Source organism: Caenorhabditis briggsae, assembly GCF_000004555.2.
Source record: "Caenorhabditis briggsae complete genome, chrX, whole genome shotgun sequence".
Classification (NCBI taxonomy): domain Eukaryota; kingdom Metazoa; phylum Nematoda; class Chromadorea; order Rhabditida; family Rhabditidae; genus Caenorhabditis; species Caenorhabditis briggsae.
This window is the reverse complement of record NC_013491.2, coordinates 18588338-18607079: the sequence shown is the minus strand read 5'-3', so window position 1 is coordinate 18607079 and position 18742 is coordinate 18588338. Positions and strand designations below refer to the sequence as shown.

The window sequence follows — 18742 nt, the reverse complement described above, 5'->3', positions numbered from 1 at the left end:
AATTTTAAATTTTTGGATTTTCTATACTTCCCAGAAATTGAAAAATAACTTGAACACGGTTTTTAAAATTTATTGAAAAAACTATTAGATCAGAAATTGAATCTTGGAATTTTATCAAACTTCGAACTATCTTTTTTTTTCAATTGACATATATTTCGGATAAAATTTAAAAGAAAAAGTTATGTAAAATTTTATTTTTTCAATTCCGAAATCTGATTTTGGAGATAAGGCCTCAGAAAATGTTTATAAAATTTTGAAAAAAAGTTTACATGATTTCTTGACTACGGTTTATTCACTTTTTTAGAATTCTCTTACTTTTTTAGAACCTCTTTTCTGATTTTTTTATATATTTTTTATTTTCATGCCTTCTGACTTTCATATAATTATTTTCCTGGAATTCACCTAAAAATAACTGTTCAATGAATATTTTATCAACCCAGCGCTCACTTTGCCGAATAAGTTCACTCGCCCTCAAAAAATCGACTTCCTTATCTTTTTGGAACAAAAAAAATATAAGAAAGGAACATCACGCGTTTTACACTGATCTTCTTCTTTGTTCTCTTTCCTTTTTTTTCATCCATTACATTACTTTTCTTGATAGTCCATCTCTCCTTATCATTGGAAAAATAAAAGAACACGCCTTACTTTCTTTTCCAATCTCAATTCATTCTCCCCCTTTCTATTTTCATCAAATAATTTTCATAAGCCACGAATGCCTCAACACATTTAGTATAGTTAGCTCCAAAGAAGGCGAGGTAGTGAGCCGCCGAGGGAAGGGAAGTTTGTGCACCTCGAAAAGAGAGAAAAAGCAAATTATTTCTCCAAACGAAGTGCCGCCCGTGGTTTCCATGGTTTCTCTGTGTTATGTTTAATTGTACGTTTTGTCTCTACTGCGCCCTCCTTTTTCCATATCACACACATATGCATCCGTGAAATTTTGCTCGTATCTTTTCTCGTTTCCTTACTCTCTCCTACATCAGCTTGTGGAGTGGCCCCTCCAGTTGATCGTTTCAGGTAGTTACACTCAGAGTCACAATGAAGAGACATGTTCTCATGTCTCTTTTTTTACTTTTATTAGTAGTAGATTCGAAACTATCTAGGAGATTCAAACGACAAGTCATCCCTTCTCAACATATCATGGTGAGTTTTTTTTGGGGATTCAAAAAACCATATTTTTGGTTTTTTAGATACATTCCGTCGACTCAAAAGTGAACATGGACCGGTTTATCAATGTAGCATCAATGGACTCAAGAATACAGCTGTTAGAAAAGTTGGTGAAATTTTAAGATGGATGAATTCTTGATATTTTGGATTCTAAAATAGTGGGATGCCCAAAAAACACACCCAAGGGCTATTTTACATTTAAAATCAAACAGATATCATTTTTAATAACTATTCTAGTTTTTGCCAGGCGGAAAAATGATAGGAAGGTCCTAACCTTATTAGCGGTACTGTAGGACGTGTCCAGGATTTTTAAATCTGAAATATCTGGGCCCAGGCACATGAATGCATAGAATTTTTGTTTCGCACAATCAAAACCAGTATCCTCCCAGCGCGTCGAAACCTGCAAAACCATTTTATGCTCTAGGGTTACGGTAGCACAGTCCGGAAGGAATGTTTCCGTAGCTTTTGTTGGGATTCGAAATTGTTGGACTACGGTACGTCAAAGAGGCACGCAAAAAACTCAACAAAGTGTTTTTTTTAAAGTATGCCAAAAGCACACGCAAAATGTCAAGGAATTACGAAAATTCCGAAGATTCCAAATTTCCCAAAATTGTACTCTTTCGAAATTCCGAAATTCCGAACTCCTGATTTTTTTCGAAATCGGAGTTCTTGACATTCTGAAAAATTCAGAAATTTTAAACAACTGGACCCAGGAATCCCAAACTGGGGAACTTTGGACACGGTATTTAAAAACTATCCATACTTACTTTTCTAGAAACGTCAACGGTACATTCTGGAGTAGCAGCTCGAAAATGCAGTTTGACGCGTACGACTCATTTGTCAATGCCTCTTTCAACTCGGAATACTTTCACATCAACATTGCGCAGTGTGAACTTTTGTTTGGCAACTCCCTCGAGAGTTTGGTATGAATTCGCAATCTCGAGTGATGATAAATTGTCTCTTTTCAGCTTTTCATGACAACCAACAGAACTTCCGATGGTCATAGTTTACTGACATTTGCGTTGTATGATAATGCAAATATGACGCTTGTCGAGGAAGGGATTGAGTTTCAGGTATTGCTCAAAAAATTTTAGGAGGGCTCAGAAATCGATGATGTTGTAGGGTATAAACGGCAAACGCATCTATGTGAGAAGTGAAACTTGGATGAAACCTGTGGAGAAAACTATCACTCTAGGTCTGAGTAACGATACACCAACAGGAGAAAATGCAGTCGAGCTGACAAGTAGGGTTTTTAGCTCTTTCAAGTTCCATTACGTATATGTTTCAGTTGTTGCACCTGTCCATTTGACAAGCGTAAAGTTTGTTGGTGCTGAACTCCTCGTCAAATACGGCCCAAATGTAGTCAGCATTGATCCCGAGTTCAAAAAAGTCTTAGTATACAACGATCATTATAGTTATTGCCTAGACAGCAAAGCCCCAGGAAGTTTGAGAGTGAGTTTTTTCCCTAAAGAGCAAGTGACTACATTTATTCGGCAGGTGACTTTTGGAAACGGCCTGATAAATCTTATATCCGGCACTAGCGATTTCGACGTGGCTATTTCACCTGTGGATTGTACTGTGAATGCTAGATACTTGTCCAAGTAAGTGTCATATAAGAAAAAAATGTTTTAAAATTTATTCAGAACCCAATTTGACAAAGGGGACGGTCCAATCTTCATCAGTGGGATTCCAGTATATGAAACTGGGGTTACAGTAAACTCGATGATGCTGGTTCTGCAGTTGAACAATGATGGAATGTTGCATGCAGATGCTACTGGATCGGAGACGCTAATGAAAACATCTATTCAGAATGTAAGTACGGAACCGGTTGACTTCTGGCATTTTCAGGAGCCTGGAAGTCGGTTGTCAACTTTAAAATCATTTCGAAAGTTTTGAGCAGAATTCAGAGAATTTTAGAAATTTCCTAGCTTTTCAGCTATTTGCCAATTTCTGAAAGACACACTTCATTGGCCCATTCGGTACTGAAAACGTATAAAAGGTGTTTTCGGAAATCTGCAAATACTTTAAAAAACTAGAAAATTTCAAAAAGTTTTGTGAACTCAGTGCGTTTAAACTGGATCTGTTTTACACACTCTGAAGTTCTCAAAGCTATCGAAAACAGGACAGGCGAGCTTCAGACTCCTGAAATTGGTCAAATTGGACAAAAATAAACAAAGCAATACATGTTTGTATTTCTTATTGACTGGTACTGTATATCATTTTCAGGTTGGCCTCACAACTGGCCACCAAGAAATCAGAATCACTGGTGGAGTTCCTGGATTAGTTATAGAGTCAGGAGATGCCCGGTTTGAGGTAAAAGTTTTTAAAACCATTCACCTCCACCCAACCAAATATCCAGATCACAAAACTCTCCTCCCCAATGGCTTTCACCTACCTTCCTGGCTTCTCTCTTCCAGAAGACCGTTTCGAAAACATTGGACCATATTCAGGTAGAAAATTCCATCTGCATGCTCGCCCACCCCCACCACTACCACCTCCAATTCTTCCACCAGTTCTCAAACCAGTCATAGTCGCACCTATTGTTATATCTGCACCCGGTTCAAAAGCTCCACCACCCCCACATATGGTTTTATTACCTCCGCCGATTCCTGACGAGGCTCCACTGCAGCCAAAATCTCAAATTTCACTTCCACCAGATTTGATGAAGTTTGCCGCTGATATTGCACCACCTAAGAAGAACAATTCCACAAGTAACACAACTTTGAAACCTACCAAAACGATCCCAATCACCACCACCACCACTACTACTACTTCCACAGCCACCACTACACCTGTCACTACCACTACGGCATCAACCACCACAACTCTTAAAACTACTACGACTCTTATTACTACAACAACGACTTCTCCAAAACCAATTCCTTCCGTTTCGGAAATTTCGAAAAAAAGGAAGAAACCAAAACCCGAAGATGAAGACGACGAGGAGAACGATGAGATGACCGAAAAAGAACAAGCCAAGGCGAAGCGTCGTAAAGAGAAAATGTATCGTGAGTGGGAAAGTGAGGAGAACAACGTCGACAACGACGGCGACACCAAAACGGAAACATTCACTTATCCCAACGGCACAACTGTGACGAGACTCATTAATATCCGGCGACAAGTCAAGACGAAGATTGTATATAAGCATCGGGTGGAGGAGGATGAGGATGGGAAGAAAAATCTGAATAGTACAACAACTGCAGCATCTACAAAAAAGCCTTGAATATTATTTGTTGTACATTTTTCAGAATGTTTGCATGAATGTTTTTTTTTGCGAATTGAATTGGAGCATGATGTCACTACTGCGAACCCTTACAAGGGAACCTCAACTCCTTGTAAATTCAAGTGTTGATGAAATTTTTAGAGAATGTTCTAAATAGCCTCTGCAAACTTTAGAATCCCTTTGCCAGTTTCAGCCGATCTGTCTCAGTTGGTCAAGGTACAATTTTTGGACGTTTCAGAACATGGTAATTGTTTCACTATACTCAGAATTTGATGAATTTCATATTTCAAGCATTTTCACAGAAAAAAAAGTATTTTTTTTTTCCGAAAATAATTTTTCGATATAAAGTCTGAAATATGAAATTTCATTCAATTTTGAGTATAACACAACAAATTTCATGTTCTGAAACGTTATATAAGTTAAAAAATTGTTTTAGAAAATCGCTGTTTCGCACTAAATAGGCGATTTTTGGTACTGAGAACTGATTTGACTCAACTGAAACTGGCGAATCGATTCTAAAATTTTCAGATGATAAATTATTCTAACATATCCTGAAATTTTATTTGAAATCTGGGTTTCCTAGGTGTTGAGATTCCCTTGTGAAGCAAGATGTCACTATTAGTAAGCCTATGACATTTTTTAATCATAACTTTGTAGACAACTCCACTATCGAACCACTCATATTCCCCGATCCTGCTCATCTGAACTATACTAAACTTGCCACTGACTGCAAAGGGAACACAATTGATTTCAACATCACTAACAACGTCGAAACCTCCACTGGTTATCATTTAGTCACATTTCCAACAGTTGGAGTCCCAGGAGAAACAACCACGAATTCACCTACCACGGATAATGATTTGATAACTGAACCAACAACAACAATGGAGACCACTAATCCCACCAATACCGAACATCCGGTCGCTAATCCCGAAGAAACTACAGTAACCATTGAGATAGCCACCACAGAACAGTCTTCGACACCATCTGATGCAGTTAGCAGCACTCAATTACCCCCAGAAGAGTCAACGGACATTGTTTCAAGTACCCCAATTGACTTGACCACTTCTCAGGGATCTGTTGAATCTACCATCAAAACATCTACAGTTGAGGGACTTTCGACAATGGATCCAACTTGGATATCAACTACTGATAACACCCAACTAACTACTGATAGTACTACAATAGCTATAGAAACTTCCACAACACCAGTAGCAGCAACAGCAGAGCCAGAAACAAGCGAAACAACAGTTTCCTCGGAGCTAACAACGGAAGCTTTACTAACCACAAGTTCCAGCATTGAGACTGAAATCTCTACTGTTACAAATATTGAGGCTTCAACTCAAGAAACCTATCTGACTACTCAGGAAAGTAAATTGACAACTGGAATTGCTGAAACGACTACTGGAAGCAATGCAGAAGAGACCACAGTGTACAACTTAGGAACGACAGAAGGAAATCAAGAGTCTACTACGATTATCATGACAACTGAATCGTTCCCAATGCCAAATGAATTCACTACAGGCGAGTTTAATGTGCCGGGAACGGAATGTCCACCTTTACCCCAACTTTGAGCTTGTTTATCTCGGTTCTTGTGGACTATTGCAAAAAGTGATCAACTGACAAAATGTTTTCGATATAACCGTAAAACCTGTATTTGAAGAGCCGTCTAACTTCTAACTATGAGTTCAGTCTCGGTTACTTTGAAAATTATCAAAAAGTGGTCAACTGATAAATTGTTTGTCATAATATCACCAATACTTTATTAGTTGACAAATTACTGATATTTTTTAAAGGAAACTAGATAAATTGTCTTAAAGTTGACAGTGTGGGGACCTTTCTATTACAAGTTTTACGGTTTAGTAAACATTTTGTCCGTTTACCTCTTTTTGATATGTTCTACAGAAAAAGAGATACATTGGCTCAAAGTTGTCGGTTTGTACGCCATTCTAGTAGAGTTTTTATGGTATTTGTCATTTAAGCTAATAATTTCTACCTTCAGATGATTTTGTCATTGGTCACTGGTTCAGTACAGAGGAGGTTCGATTTGGTAAGTCATTTTGATCAATTTTTTGATCACTAAAAATAATTCAGAAACTACAACTGAACCTTCTGGAATTGGTATCACTGTTACTTTGGGAAATGTTGATTTTGCCACAACTTCCTCCACTGAAGATGACGTCCCGAGACCTGGAGATCTCAATGTTGGTCAAGGTACATTTTTGTTTAGTTTGAGCTAATTTTTCCGACATTGCTAATTTTTCAGAGGTAACTCCTGGAATATCCCTGGGCTCTACTGCTTCCCCCCTTGTCAGTTCTACCTTGGAAATTGGAAATTCGGAAGATGGCATTGAAGAACCTTCGAACCTCCCACTAACTAGTCCTCCACCGTGAGTGATCTTTACCCCTGGAATTCAATTCGTTCGACCAAAAAATCAATTTTTCAGCCAAGAAGAACAAATGTTGATCTTAAAACTGAAAGTACCCGCCGATGTCGATGTGAATTCGCCGCAATTCGTGAAAAATATCACATCCAGTTTGCGAAGACTGGTTCGAGACGTTTCGACGGAACTGAGGAAACGCCGAAAACGTTCGATGACCAATGTGACAGAAATTAATACAATATATAGTACAACGAACTACGATGACGACACGTCAGGTGTACCTATCAAAGTTAGTGATTTTTTTTTGGAATGATGCGAAAAATCGATAAACAACATACCATAAAATCTGTAATAGAAGGGATCCCACACTGTTAACATTGAGCTCACTTATCTCAATTTCTATAAACGATATATCAAAAAAGTGCCAACTGGCAAAACACTTTTTATATTATGATCAACAATTTGTCAGTTAACCACTTATTCATATCTTCAATAGGAACCGTGAAACATTGACTCAAAGTTAAGTATCTGAAAAATTTGGTTCCAGGTGGAGAATATCACAAAATCACTGAACATAACAGTGGTCACATTTGCATTACAATTTGACCGTGAACTCAACAATGGGGAGTATGAACTCCAAAATGCGCTACATGAAGTGAACACCAATGATTTGTACCGATACTTTGCTTTTGAGGTTTGATAATGAGAATAACGGACACATAATAGGGTACAACAATTTGAGGGGGAACATGAAAGTACAAAGTGATTCAGGGGTACAAAATCCACGATTCGGGAGTATAAAATTTGAATATTTTCAGGTATTTTGTACCCTCCAGTTGAGGATGTTGTACTCCTTAATTGCTTTGTATCCCAAGGACCCCAAAATTTTTGTACTCTCCGAACTATCTGCCAAAAAAACGACCAGAAATCCATAGTTTTATTTTCAGCCAGTCGAAAAGATCATCATCGAGAGAAATTTAATAGCCGCATCTGAACAGAAGCTTCGAGAAGTTCTTATTGCTGCTTTCAGCGCTTTTGGCGTGTTTCTATAGTATTTTCATTCTACATGAAGAAGAAGGGGATTTTGGAAAAGGTAATTTACATACTCAAAAAATCCTGTAAAAAATTATTTTAACACGGGACCAAACGGACCTTGAAATTTCTAAAAAAGGCCCTGACCGTTTTATGTATTGCTTTATTTCGAAAATGGATTTAAAAAAAGCTAAATAACAAAGTTTCAGATAATCCGAAAACTAGACCGTCTTAGATGCAACACCCTTGCAACACATCCAAATGCTTTCTCGCCAAATTGATATTTGCTTCAAAACTGCCAAATTATGAAACTATACATGACTATGTATCTAAAACCTGAAATTTACATATTAGTAACCGTCTTGTGGATTAATAAATTTGTGATAGTTCTCTTCATGAAATTTTTAAATATAATGATCCTTTAAAACTGTTACAAGGTTACATCTTCATCATCCAACAAAACCGATTCATGGATTAACCAGTATTTATCGTCGAATGTACATGACAGACAGCTTAGCACAGCATCCGCAATAGGCACATAATGGATTCACCTCCACACACATACTTCACACTGTGTGAGGGCCATTATCGAAACTTACGCGGAATAGGTTATGTACAGTGAGAATCGGTTAGTGTGTTCTCGGATGAATGAACACAGACGTACAGTAAACACAAAACTGTTGGGGGTTGCACTCATTGAGGACCAGAGGGCAGTTTTCGAAAACTTCAATTTGTGACAAATCGCTGCAAATTATAATGGTTTCGGTTTCAAACGACAGTGTCTCTGACTTTTTAGTTTTGACAACAAAAACACTTTTTGTTTCGAAAAATGATATTTTCTGAAATACTCCGTTTTTTAGAGTATAAAACTATGAAAGCCTAGCTAATCAAATATGCTAAACCTGTAAAAGTAAACGGTTTCCGTCGTACAACACAACACATTTCTCTCTTTTGTTGACTTTTATTTTTCCCAATTCCGTCTATCAGTTTTTGTAACAAAAGATGTGACCAACAAAAAATGTGTAATTTGAGAAGTTTTATAGAAAAACGCGAAAAAAAACAAACTGCGTGTGCCGTCTATTTGATTTTTCACCCAGCTTCGGCAAATGTGTTCTTTCAGCTGCTTTTTAGGCAAAAAGTGTTTACTCTCAATTTTTGCGAACATTTTAGGAGTGGAGGAGGGAAAAAGTTTGTTTAGAATACTATGTTCCTGTCAAGTTCAGAGAGCGTTTTATTTTGAATGGTAAATGAGGAGAAGTGGGGAGGTTTTTCCGCAGTTTTTGTGGATTTTGTTTTAGTATTGAGTAGTGAGGACTGAATTTTCAGAATATGTTTTTGAATTTTTGTTTCTTTTTAAAATTGGAATGAAAAAAAAAAGAAACGCCACTACATTTTTCCATTTCTACTCAATGTTTTTTTAAAGTGTTACGTGAATTACTTCTTATTTTTCAAGTGCTCAAAACAGTTTTGACGGATTCCGTAAAACATGAGACGGCCCTCTTAACTTTTAACTTCAATCCACATTATCTCGATACCTGTGAAAGATATAAAAAAGTTCTCAACTGATAAATTGATTGTCGTAATATCACAAAAATTTCATTTGTTCACACATTGTTGATATCTTTTTCAGTAACCGAGATATATCAGCTCAAACTTCACAGTGTGGGGATCCTTCGATTACAAGTTTTAACGGTAATTTGAACTTGGGCAGTTCGTTTCTAATTGAAAATGTACTTTTACAAAATTGAACATTCAGCAAGTGGAATAATTACTTTTTCACGAATCTATTACTTTTAACCGAAAACTTTAAAAAATGAACCACTTTTCGAAAATAGCATAATGTCACACCAAAAAGTAAACAGTCGCTAAAGTTTCGAAAAATTGAGGGATCCCCTTTTTTCATTCTTGGAACTTTTTTTCAGTATTTTGACAAGAACTATGTAAAAACGTTGATCTTTTCTAATCAGCATCATAGGTCCTTCGTATAAAACCTTTTATACGCGTTTCCCCCAATCTTCTCGGTTCAAATGCAAACTGATAGAGAATTAAGACTCATTCTTCCCTCCAGTTTCATAAATTAGTCTAAACAACGATCTTCTTCAAGACTTGAGACAACTAAATAATGTGCGAACTCTTTCAACCAACTATTCTCATTCCTCACTCCCTCGTTTCCCCCCATCTACTCTATCATTCCCGCTGAATAATAGACGAAGAGTGCACATGGTATTAGTTAGTATATACACACACATCCATCAGTATAGCTATCATCTCATCCATCTCATTGTTTTGCTCCCAACAACACGGAGAACAGAATCTCTTTATCATCATTGTGTTCAATGTCAAAGCCCGCTCAGTATTCATTTCTCTTTTCTTCGCCCCCCCCCTCTTTGATGAAATACACACAAGTCTACAACTCTTCTTTTATCTGTTTCGCTCTGTGTTGGTTTAAGTGGTGTGTGGAAGATGGAAGATGCACGAAAGTGGGACTTCTATCTCGTTATCACACTAAAACTTTTTGACGGCCCCTTTCTTTTGTCGTTTTGTCCCCATCCAAATTTTTGTGGGTCTGCTGGTCGTGGCTGTGCCGGTCTTATCTTCAACTTTTTCACATCCAACCACCGCACCACGCCATTCCACATAAATTGTGTCCACGAGGTTGTGTTAATGGACCGGACGAGAGGGGGACAAGACAAACATCTCATAAAACATTAGAGGACCACCGCCACTTGTCCAAACTTTTCATTTCGTTTTGCAGCGCGCGACAGGACTAATTTTTCGGAAAGAGACAAGTCATTGTGGATGCCGGAATGCTGATTTGCTTCATATTCATACTACTCATACCGGAAAGTGCCACGTGTCCCACAGATTGTCTTTGTATAGACAGATCAGTGTCATGTATCGGACAAGGGCTCACAGAAGTGCCAAAGGGTATCCCAAATGATACTGTTCGATTGTTAGTTGCGTTTTGAAAGTTTGATGATTACATTTCGAAAGATTATCTTTATAGGGAGCTTCAAGAAAATGAAATCACAAAAATCGGAGTGGAGGATCTGAAAGGGTTGACCAGCCTTAAAGTTTTGTGAGTATCAAGGATCATTGTTAACTCTTTTTAAATTATTAAATAATTTCGAATTTTCAGACAACTTATGGACAATCAGCTAGTTGCGATTCACAATCAAGCATTATCTTCTCTTCGTTTTCTTCAAAAACTGTGTGTATTATAACATTTTAACTTTTCAGTTTTGCAAGCCTATAGATTTTTGCAGACGACTAAACAGAAATCGTATTCGCCAACTACCTGATTTCATTTTCCAGCATAATGTGAAACTGACGCACCTGTAAGTGCTTAGATACAGTACTGGTTAATAAAATGTATAAAAAACATGTTTTCATGAAATTTTGAAATTTTTGGCTATTTCAGGAGTCTGGGGCTCGGCTGTCTAGTATCCAATCACTTTAAAAATTTTGAAGCGTGTAAAACAAACCTAGATTGAAAATTGGCATTTACAGAATTTTTAGGAAATTCCTAGTTTTTAAGATTTTCGCTAATTTTCTAAAACACCTGTTTTTTCACGTTTTCAGCGCAAAACCGCGCCAAAAAGGCAAAAGATGTAAAACTAGGGATTTTGGAAAAATGCAAAGTTTTAAATATAGGTCTTTTTTACACCATCCAGAATTTTCAAAGTGATCGAAAATTGACAGCCAAGCACCAGACTTTTGAAAATGTCCAAAAATCAACTGAAAAATCAATTTTTGCTTATTGGCAGGTACAGTACCCATACGATAATGCTAATTTTCAGAGACTTGAGTCAAAATGACTTGACAGTTGTCACTGATTCTCAACTGGAGGGTCCGAATTTCTAGAAGTTCTTAACCTAGACAAAAACCACATATTCTGGTAAGCTAGGTTGTTTTTTTTTTCATTTGCTACTTTTTTCTTTTTTGCAGTTTGGAAAGCAATGTAATCTCTTCATGGGCTTCTTTGGAAGTGCTCACCCTCAATGGAAACCGATTAACAACGTTTGAAGAGCCCTCGAATGCGCGATTCCGACAATTGTGAGTTTTTCTTTTTTCAAACTACAAAAAGAGAAAATTTGGGATATTTGGTAATTGAAGGGATCTATTCAACAATCCATGGAACTGCGACTGTCGGTTGAGATGGATGAAAAAATGGTTGGAAAAAACGGAAGGGGTCAATAAAACAGTTTGTGCCACGCCAATGAATTTGCAAGGGTCTTCTATCAAAAATTTGCAAGATGAGGTATCTCTTTTTCAAATTTCGAAAAAAAAGGATTTTTGAGATTTTTAAAACTTTCAAATTTTCTCAGTTTTGGAGTTTTTTTTAAAACTTTTTCAGAAAACTCGAAATAACTTCAAGTTTACATTTCAAGGTTTTCCCAATTTTGATTTCCGGAAGTTTTATAAAAAACCAAATTTCGGGTTTTTTTGAAATTCGATTTTTTAGAAAACTTGACATTTCATTTTTTCGAATTTTTTCAAAAATTCTAATTTTTGAATGTCCAAATAATTTTGATTTTTCAGGTTTTTCGAAATGTAAACTTTTCGATATTTTCAAAAATCAAGTTTTTTTTCTATTTTTTTAGTTTATGACATGCTCCGGAAACCGTAAACGTCGTTACAAGAAAACATGCGAAAACGCTGAAATCTGTCCACTCCCTTGTAGTTGCACAGGGACTACTGTAGATTGCCGAGACTCCGGATTGACATATGTGCCAACCAATTTGCCTCCAGCAACCACAGAAATGTGAGTCAGCACTGTTTTTTTCACAAAAAAAACCGTTTGTTTTCAGCCGACTAGAGCAAAACCAGATATCATCAATCCCATCCCACTCGTTCAAAAACTTGAAAAACCTGACAAGATTGTAAAATTTTTTTTCATTTTGAGCTGATTTTCATAATTGTTATGTTTCAGGGATCTGAGCAAGAACATTATAACTGAAATTATGCCCAAAGCTTTTTACGGCCTTCAGAATCTTCATACCCTGTGAGTTGTCATGATTTTGATAATACTTATCAATCAGATCAATCAAACTGACATCCCCCTCAAATTCAATGTAATCTTCCAGAGTGCTCTACGGGAACAATATCACCGAATTGAAACCGGATACTTTTGAAGGACTTGGAAGTTTACAATTATTACTGCTCAATGCCAACCAACTAACATGTATTCGGAGGGGGACTTTTGATCATGTCCCAAAATTGAACATGTTATCACTTTATGATAACAATATCAGATCAATTAGTGAGATCACGTTCAGAAATTTGACTAGCTTGGGAACTCTTCATCTTGCCAAGAACCCATTGATATGTGATTGCAATTTGCAATGGTTGGCTCAATTGAATCTCCAGAAGAATATTGAGACGAGTGGAGCTAGATGTGAGCAACCAAAACGTCTGAGGAAGAAAAAGTTCGCTACTCTTCCGCCAAACAAGTTCAAGTGCAAAGGATCCGAAGCATTCATCACCAAGTTCTCGGATAGTTGCTTTATCGATTCAATCTGTCCGACCCAATGTGATTGCTATGGTACCACTGTCGATTGCAAGTAAGCTCCCTTGACAAGAAAACTTCATTATCTTGTATACCCAGATATTTCGTAATTTTAGGATAGGTTAAGAATACCCTATCTAGACGCTACTAAAAATTTTTAAATATGCTAGTCAGTTTCAGCCGAGTTATATGAGTTTCAGAACCAAAAATTGCCTTGAAAGACGATTTTCTCAATGTCTAGAACGTTTTGAAACATACAATTTATTTTGTTATGTCTTGAATTAAGACAAGTTTCATATTTGAGACATTTCCTTCAAAAAATACGTTTTACTTTGGATTTTTTAACCGATTTTCCGGATTTATGAAATTTTAAAAAAGTCGAGAAAATGTCTACAATATGAAATTCCTATTGATTCTAGCAAGGGAAGTACCCGAAGTGTCCCCTCGCTTTTTCTTAAATATTGGTGGCAATTGATGGCTTGTAATAACATAATGAAGTTGCTTTATTAGACTGAAAATACGAATTTGAGTACTGAAACTGATACAACTCGGCAGAAACTGGCGAGCGGATCCCAGAAGTTTCAGAGGCGTCTAGATAAGCTATGCTTAGTCTATATTGTAGTTTTCATCAAAATCTGGACCACAAATTAATATTAAAATCATGTTTCAGTAAGCGTGGACTAACTACCACCCCCGCTGATATCCCTCAATTTGCCACACATCTTCTTCTATCCGGAAACAATATCTCTACCGTAGACTTAAGTTCAAACACCCACGTGCTTACAAATTTGGAGCTTCTGGATCTCTCAAGCAACCAAGTTACTTATATCAATGATAAGAGCTTTGAAAAACTGGAAAAGCTTAGGGAGCTGTAAGTTTTGTTTAAAGTCAGCTTACAAATTCATATTTTCCTAGGAGGCTTAACGAAAACAAACTTCACCACTTTTCGAGTTCTGTATTAGATGAGAAATCAAATCTGGAAGTTCTGTAAGTTTTATTTTTCATTCACTACAGTACTATTCCTGTTTTAGTGATCTTTCTGACAACAACATTCAATGCTTCTCGTCGGTTTTCTTTGACAAGGCACCAAAAATCAAGGAAATGTGAGTTACACATCTCAAGACCAATTCTAAAAATTTATTTTTCAGTCGAGTTCTTGGGAATGATTTGCTCTGCGATTGTCGCATACTTCCTCTTATGTTTTGGCTCCGTTCCAATACCAGTCATACAATTGATATCCCGCCATGTCAGCAATTTCAACATAGTACCGACGAGCTGGATAAACAGAAGTGTGCAGGTATAAAGCTGTAGAGCGTAGACCTAACGTGAAACTTCTAATTGTCAAGTTTGAGCTTAATTTATTTCTGTTCCTGTAAGAGATAACATAATTGTGTCGTTTGATGAAATGTTAGTGACATTATGATAAACAATTCATCAGTGAACAACTTTTATTTAATTTCAACAGGAACTGAGATATATGTGCCCAGATTCGGAAGATATGAGGGTCATTCTATTACATGTTTTGCGCTACTTCAACTTAACAACCTGTAATTTAAAGGGTACCCGGAAGAAACGTGCTCGGATGACAGTAATCTCTGCCCACCAAAGTGTTCTTGCTTGGATGGTGTGGTGCGGTGCTCGAATAAGAACTTGACAAGTTTCCCAACACGGATTCCATATGATACTACGGAACTTTATTTGGATGCGAATTATATTAATGAGATCCCAATTCACGATCTGAACCGGCTGTATTACTTAACGAAACTGTGAGTTTTTGTCTTGAAATTTTAGAGAAAAAAACGTTTCAAATGTTCCAACATTCACTTTTCCAGCGATCTCTCCCATAATCGTTTAATTTCTCTGGAAAACAATACATTCTCAAATCTGACCCGGCTGTCGACACTCATTATCAGTTACAACAAACTGCGGGTTAGTTCAATCTTCCAAATTTCGAATTCCACAACTTTGAATACCTCTAGTGCCTCCAACCTCTTGCATTCAACGGACTAAACTCTCTTCGCATTCTCTCCTTGCATGGAAATGATATCTCGTTCCTGCCAGAATCCGCATTCATCAACCTGACCAGCATCACTCATATGTAACTCTTCCCTTTGCGCGGACAGATAAATTTATTTACATTTTCAGCGCTGTTGGTAGCAATTCACTTTACTGTGACTGCAACATGGCATGGTTTTCAAAATGGATCAAGTCCAAGTTTATCGAAGCTGGAATTGCTAGATGCGAGTATCCTGCAAAGCTGAATAATCAGCTTCTTCTCACAGCGCAATATTATCAATTCACGTGAGATTTACTGTTTGAAATCTTAATTGCTTCATTTCCAAAATTCAACTTTCTCAGGTGCGACACGGCAGTTCCAACAAAACTCGCTACCAAATGCGACTTGTGTCTCAATTCCCCATGTAGAAACAACGCAGTCTGCAAAACTACCAGCAGTAGAAAGTACACCTGCAACTGCACTCCCGGATTTTATGGTGTTCACTGTGAGAATCAAATTGATGCTTGCTATGGCTCTCCATGTCTGAACAATGCGACATGCAAAGTTGCCCAAGCTGGCAGATTCACATGCTACTGTAGAAAAGGTTTCGAAGGAGATTATTGTGAGAAAAATATCGATGATTGTGTGGATTCCAAATGTGAGAATGGTGGAAAATGTGTCGATCAGGTAGATTACTGTACTTGGTGGTTATGCTGCATAATATTTTTTTCAGGTCAATTCGTACCGATGTGACTGCCCAAGAGAATATGATGGAAAATATTGTGAGGATAAACTAGAGTACTGTACTAAAAAACTCAATCCATGCGAAAACAATAGCAAGTGCATCAGAGCCAATGGCACATACAGTTGCATATGCCCCGCTGGGTTTATAGGAAAGAATTGTGAGATAAATGAAGATGATTGTAAAAATGTCAACTGTCAAAACGGTGGATTATGTGTGGTAAGTATTATTTTGATTAAAACTTAATATACAAAAGTTGTCCTAATTTGTTTCGTTTTTAGGATGGAATCCTGTCTTACGAGTGCGTCTGCTCACCTGGCTATGCTGGTCAGTACTGTGAAGTATCACCAATGATGGATATGGAATATCAAAAAACTGATTCGTGTCAGCAATCAACTTGTGGACATGTAAGATGCCCAAATTTTTAACTTTGAGCTCGTAAATCTCACTTTCTGTGGAAGATATCAAAAAGTGGTCAACTGACAAAATGTTAAGTATAAAATGAAAAATATTTTTTTAATTGTCCACCTTTTGATATCTTCTATTGAAACCGAGATAAATTGGCTCAAAGTTGAACGATAAGGGAGAGCTCATCCTATAAGAATGGTTATGGTATTCATAGTTTTACATTTTTCATTTAGGGTGAATGTGTGACTAGTGCGAACTCCTCGGAATTCACTTGCAAATGCCATGAAGGGTTCAGTGGTCCAAGTTGTGACCGTCAGACGTCGGTTGGATTCAAAAATCCAGGATCCTATCTAGCATTGGATCCGTTGACCAGTGAAGGAAATGTTACAATGACTTTGAGAACTTCTGCGAAGTAAGTTTTTTTAAATATCATGTGGAAACGTTTTGGAAATTTTTAATTTTCCATGTCCAGGACAGGCATTATTTTGTACTACGGCGACGATCACTTTGTATCCGCTGAGCTGTATGATGGAAGAGTGAAGTTAGTATACTACATTGGTAACTTCCCAGCAAGTCATATGTATAGTTCAGTGAAAGGTACGGTACACTTTTAGAACCTTTTTCTGTGATTCTTCAATTTTAAGTCAATGACGGCCTTCCTCACAAAATCTCAATAAGAACTTTGGAACGAAAATGCTATCTTCAAATCGACAACAACGCTGTTCAAGTCGTGGAGAACAGTGGTAAATCTGATCAGTTGAGCACAAAAGGAAAGGAAATGTTGTACATCGGAGGACTCCCAGATGAAAAGGCACAGGAGGCAAAGAACAGATTCCATGTGAAGAATACTGAAAGTTTGAAAGGTGATTCCACTTTTTGAAAATGTTCTCATTTTGTTTTACAGTACCGGTTCAGTTGATTTTTGACCATTTTGGTCATTTTCAGGCGCCCGAAGCTTGGCTGTTAGGTTTTGGCTCACTTTGATAACTTTGGAGGGTGTAAAATCAATTTAGATTGGACACTTTGCATTCACAGAATTTTTTGAAAATTTCTAGTTTTTGAGCTTTTTGTTGGCATCGGAAGACACATTTTTACGTTTTCAGTACAGAAACGGGCCTAAAAAGGATGACTTCCAGAGATCGGCATACAGCTCAAAAACTAGGAATTTTCAAAAAATTCTGTGACTGCACAATTTTTAATCTATGTCTTCTTTACAAGCTCCAAAGTTTGATCAAAGTGATCGGCCAAGTTCCAGAATTCTGAAAATGGTCAAATTGGCCAAAAATCCATCGAAAATACTTTTTTTTTGAAATCTCATTGACGGGAATTGTATATATATAAATATATATATTTTAAATTTTTCAGGATGTATTAGTTCAATCACAATAAATGACGAGCTTGTCAACTTGAACAACGCTCTCGAGAATGTAAACACTGAAAAAACTTGCTCAGCTACAGTAAACTTCTGCACCGGTAATTTCAAACTTTATAGATTTATGGCAGTTTTATTTTATAGGAATCGACTGTGGGAACGGAAAATGCACAAATAACGCGCTCTCACCAAAGGGCTACATGTGTCAATGCGATTCTCACTATTCTGGAGAGTTCTGCGATGAAAGTAATTTCACAAAATTTATTACCAATTGACTTTCTTCCTTCAGAACGAATCAAGTGCGACAAACAAAAGTTCAGACGCTATCACATTGAGAATGATTGCCGCTCGGTAGACAGAATCAAAATCGCCGAGTGCAATGGATATTGTGGCGGGGAGCAGGTAGCGTTGATAATATCCCTAAGATCAGTTTAATGTTGAGGGTTTTTTTTTTATAGAACTGCTGCACTGCGGTGAAAACCAAACAACGGAAGGTGAAAATGATTTGTAAGAACGGAACAACGTAAGGATTTTTTTAAAATTCTTAGTTTACGTTTTTTCTGTAATAGAAGCCTTGAACTTTGAGCTAAGTTATCTCGGTTCGTGTAAGAGTTATCTCGGTTCGTGTAAGAGGTACCAAAAACTTGTCAACTGATAAAAGATTGATACTGTTATGATAAATAAGTTATCTGTTGACAACTTTCTTATATCTTTGACAGAAACCGAGATAATTGAGCTTAAATTGCACTGTGATCTTCAAGAAGAGCATTTTCACAAGATTCTGTTTTCAGAAAAGTCTCCACAGTACACATCATCCGCCAATGCCAATGTGAGACTGCAAAAAGCTTTCTAACCAAATGACGAATCAACGATGATTCAAAATCCTAGATCCTCGACTTTTGACATGTCATA

General features: G+C 37.1%; 2 protein-coding genes across 2 annotated transcripts; both read left to right on the top strand.

Annotated features, from left to right (window-relative positions):
* Nucleotides 1-1035: 1035 nt before the first annotated feature.
* Nucleotides 1036-8345, top strand: CBG07569 (the record flags this gene model as incomplete). The annotated part of the gene is made up of 16 exons (XM_002645790.1): nucleotides 1036-1140; nucleotides 1188-1270; nucleotides 1940-2087; nucleotides 2133-2237; nucleotides 2662-2765; nucleotides 2808-2976; nucleotides 3391-3477; nucleotides 3524-3875; nucleotides 4101-4352; nucleotides 5045-5758; nucleotides 6390-6437; nucleotides 6482-6601; nucleotides 6654-6777; nucleotides 6835-7060; nucleotides 7319-7465; nucleotides 8241-8345. The coding sequence occupies 16 exons, from the start codon at nucleotides 1036-1038 to the stop codon at nucleotides 8343-8345; spliced, it is 2889 nt and encodes a 962-aa protein (XP_002645836.1).
* A 2265-nt stretch (nucleotides 8346-10610) lies between these two features.
* Cbr-slt-1 lies at nucleotides 10611-18691 on the top strand (the record flags this gene model as incomplete). The annotated part of the gene is made up of 29 exons (XM_045240522.1): nucleotides 10611-10756; nucleotides 10811-10882; nucleotides 10943-11014; nucleotides 11070-11141; nucleotides 11752-11859; nucleotides 11920-12064; nucleotides 12408-12568; nucleotides 12615-12686; nucleotides 12737-12808; nucleotides 12891-13367; nucleotides 13983-14183; nucleotides 14228-14299; nucleotides 14344-14415; nucleotides 14461-14609; nucleotides 14871-15078; nucleotides 15145-15241; nucleotides 15292-15410; nucleotides 15458-15613; nucleotides 15671-15995; nucleotides 16042-16269; nucleotides 16332-16457; nucleotides 16692-16870; nucleotides 16931-17055; nucleotides 17103-17321; nucleotides 17824-17931; nucleotides 17975-18076; nucleotides 18120-18232; nucleotides 18289-18353; nucleotides 18622-18691. The coding sequence occupies 29 exons, from the start codon at nucleotides 10611-10613 to the stop codon at nucleotides 18689-18691; spliced, it is 4131 nt and encodes a 1376-aa protein (XP_045093501.1).
* Nucleotides 18692-18742: the final 51 nt, after the last annotated feature.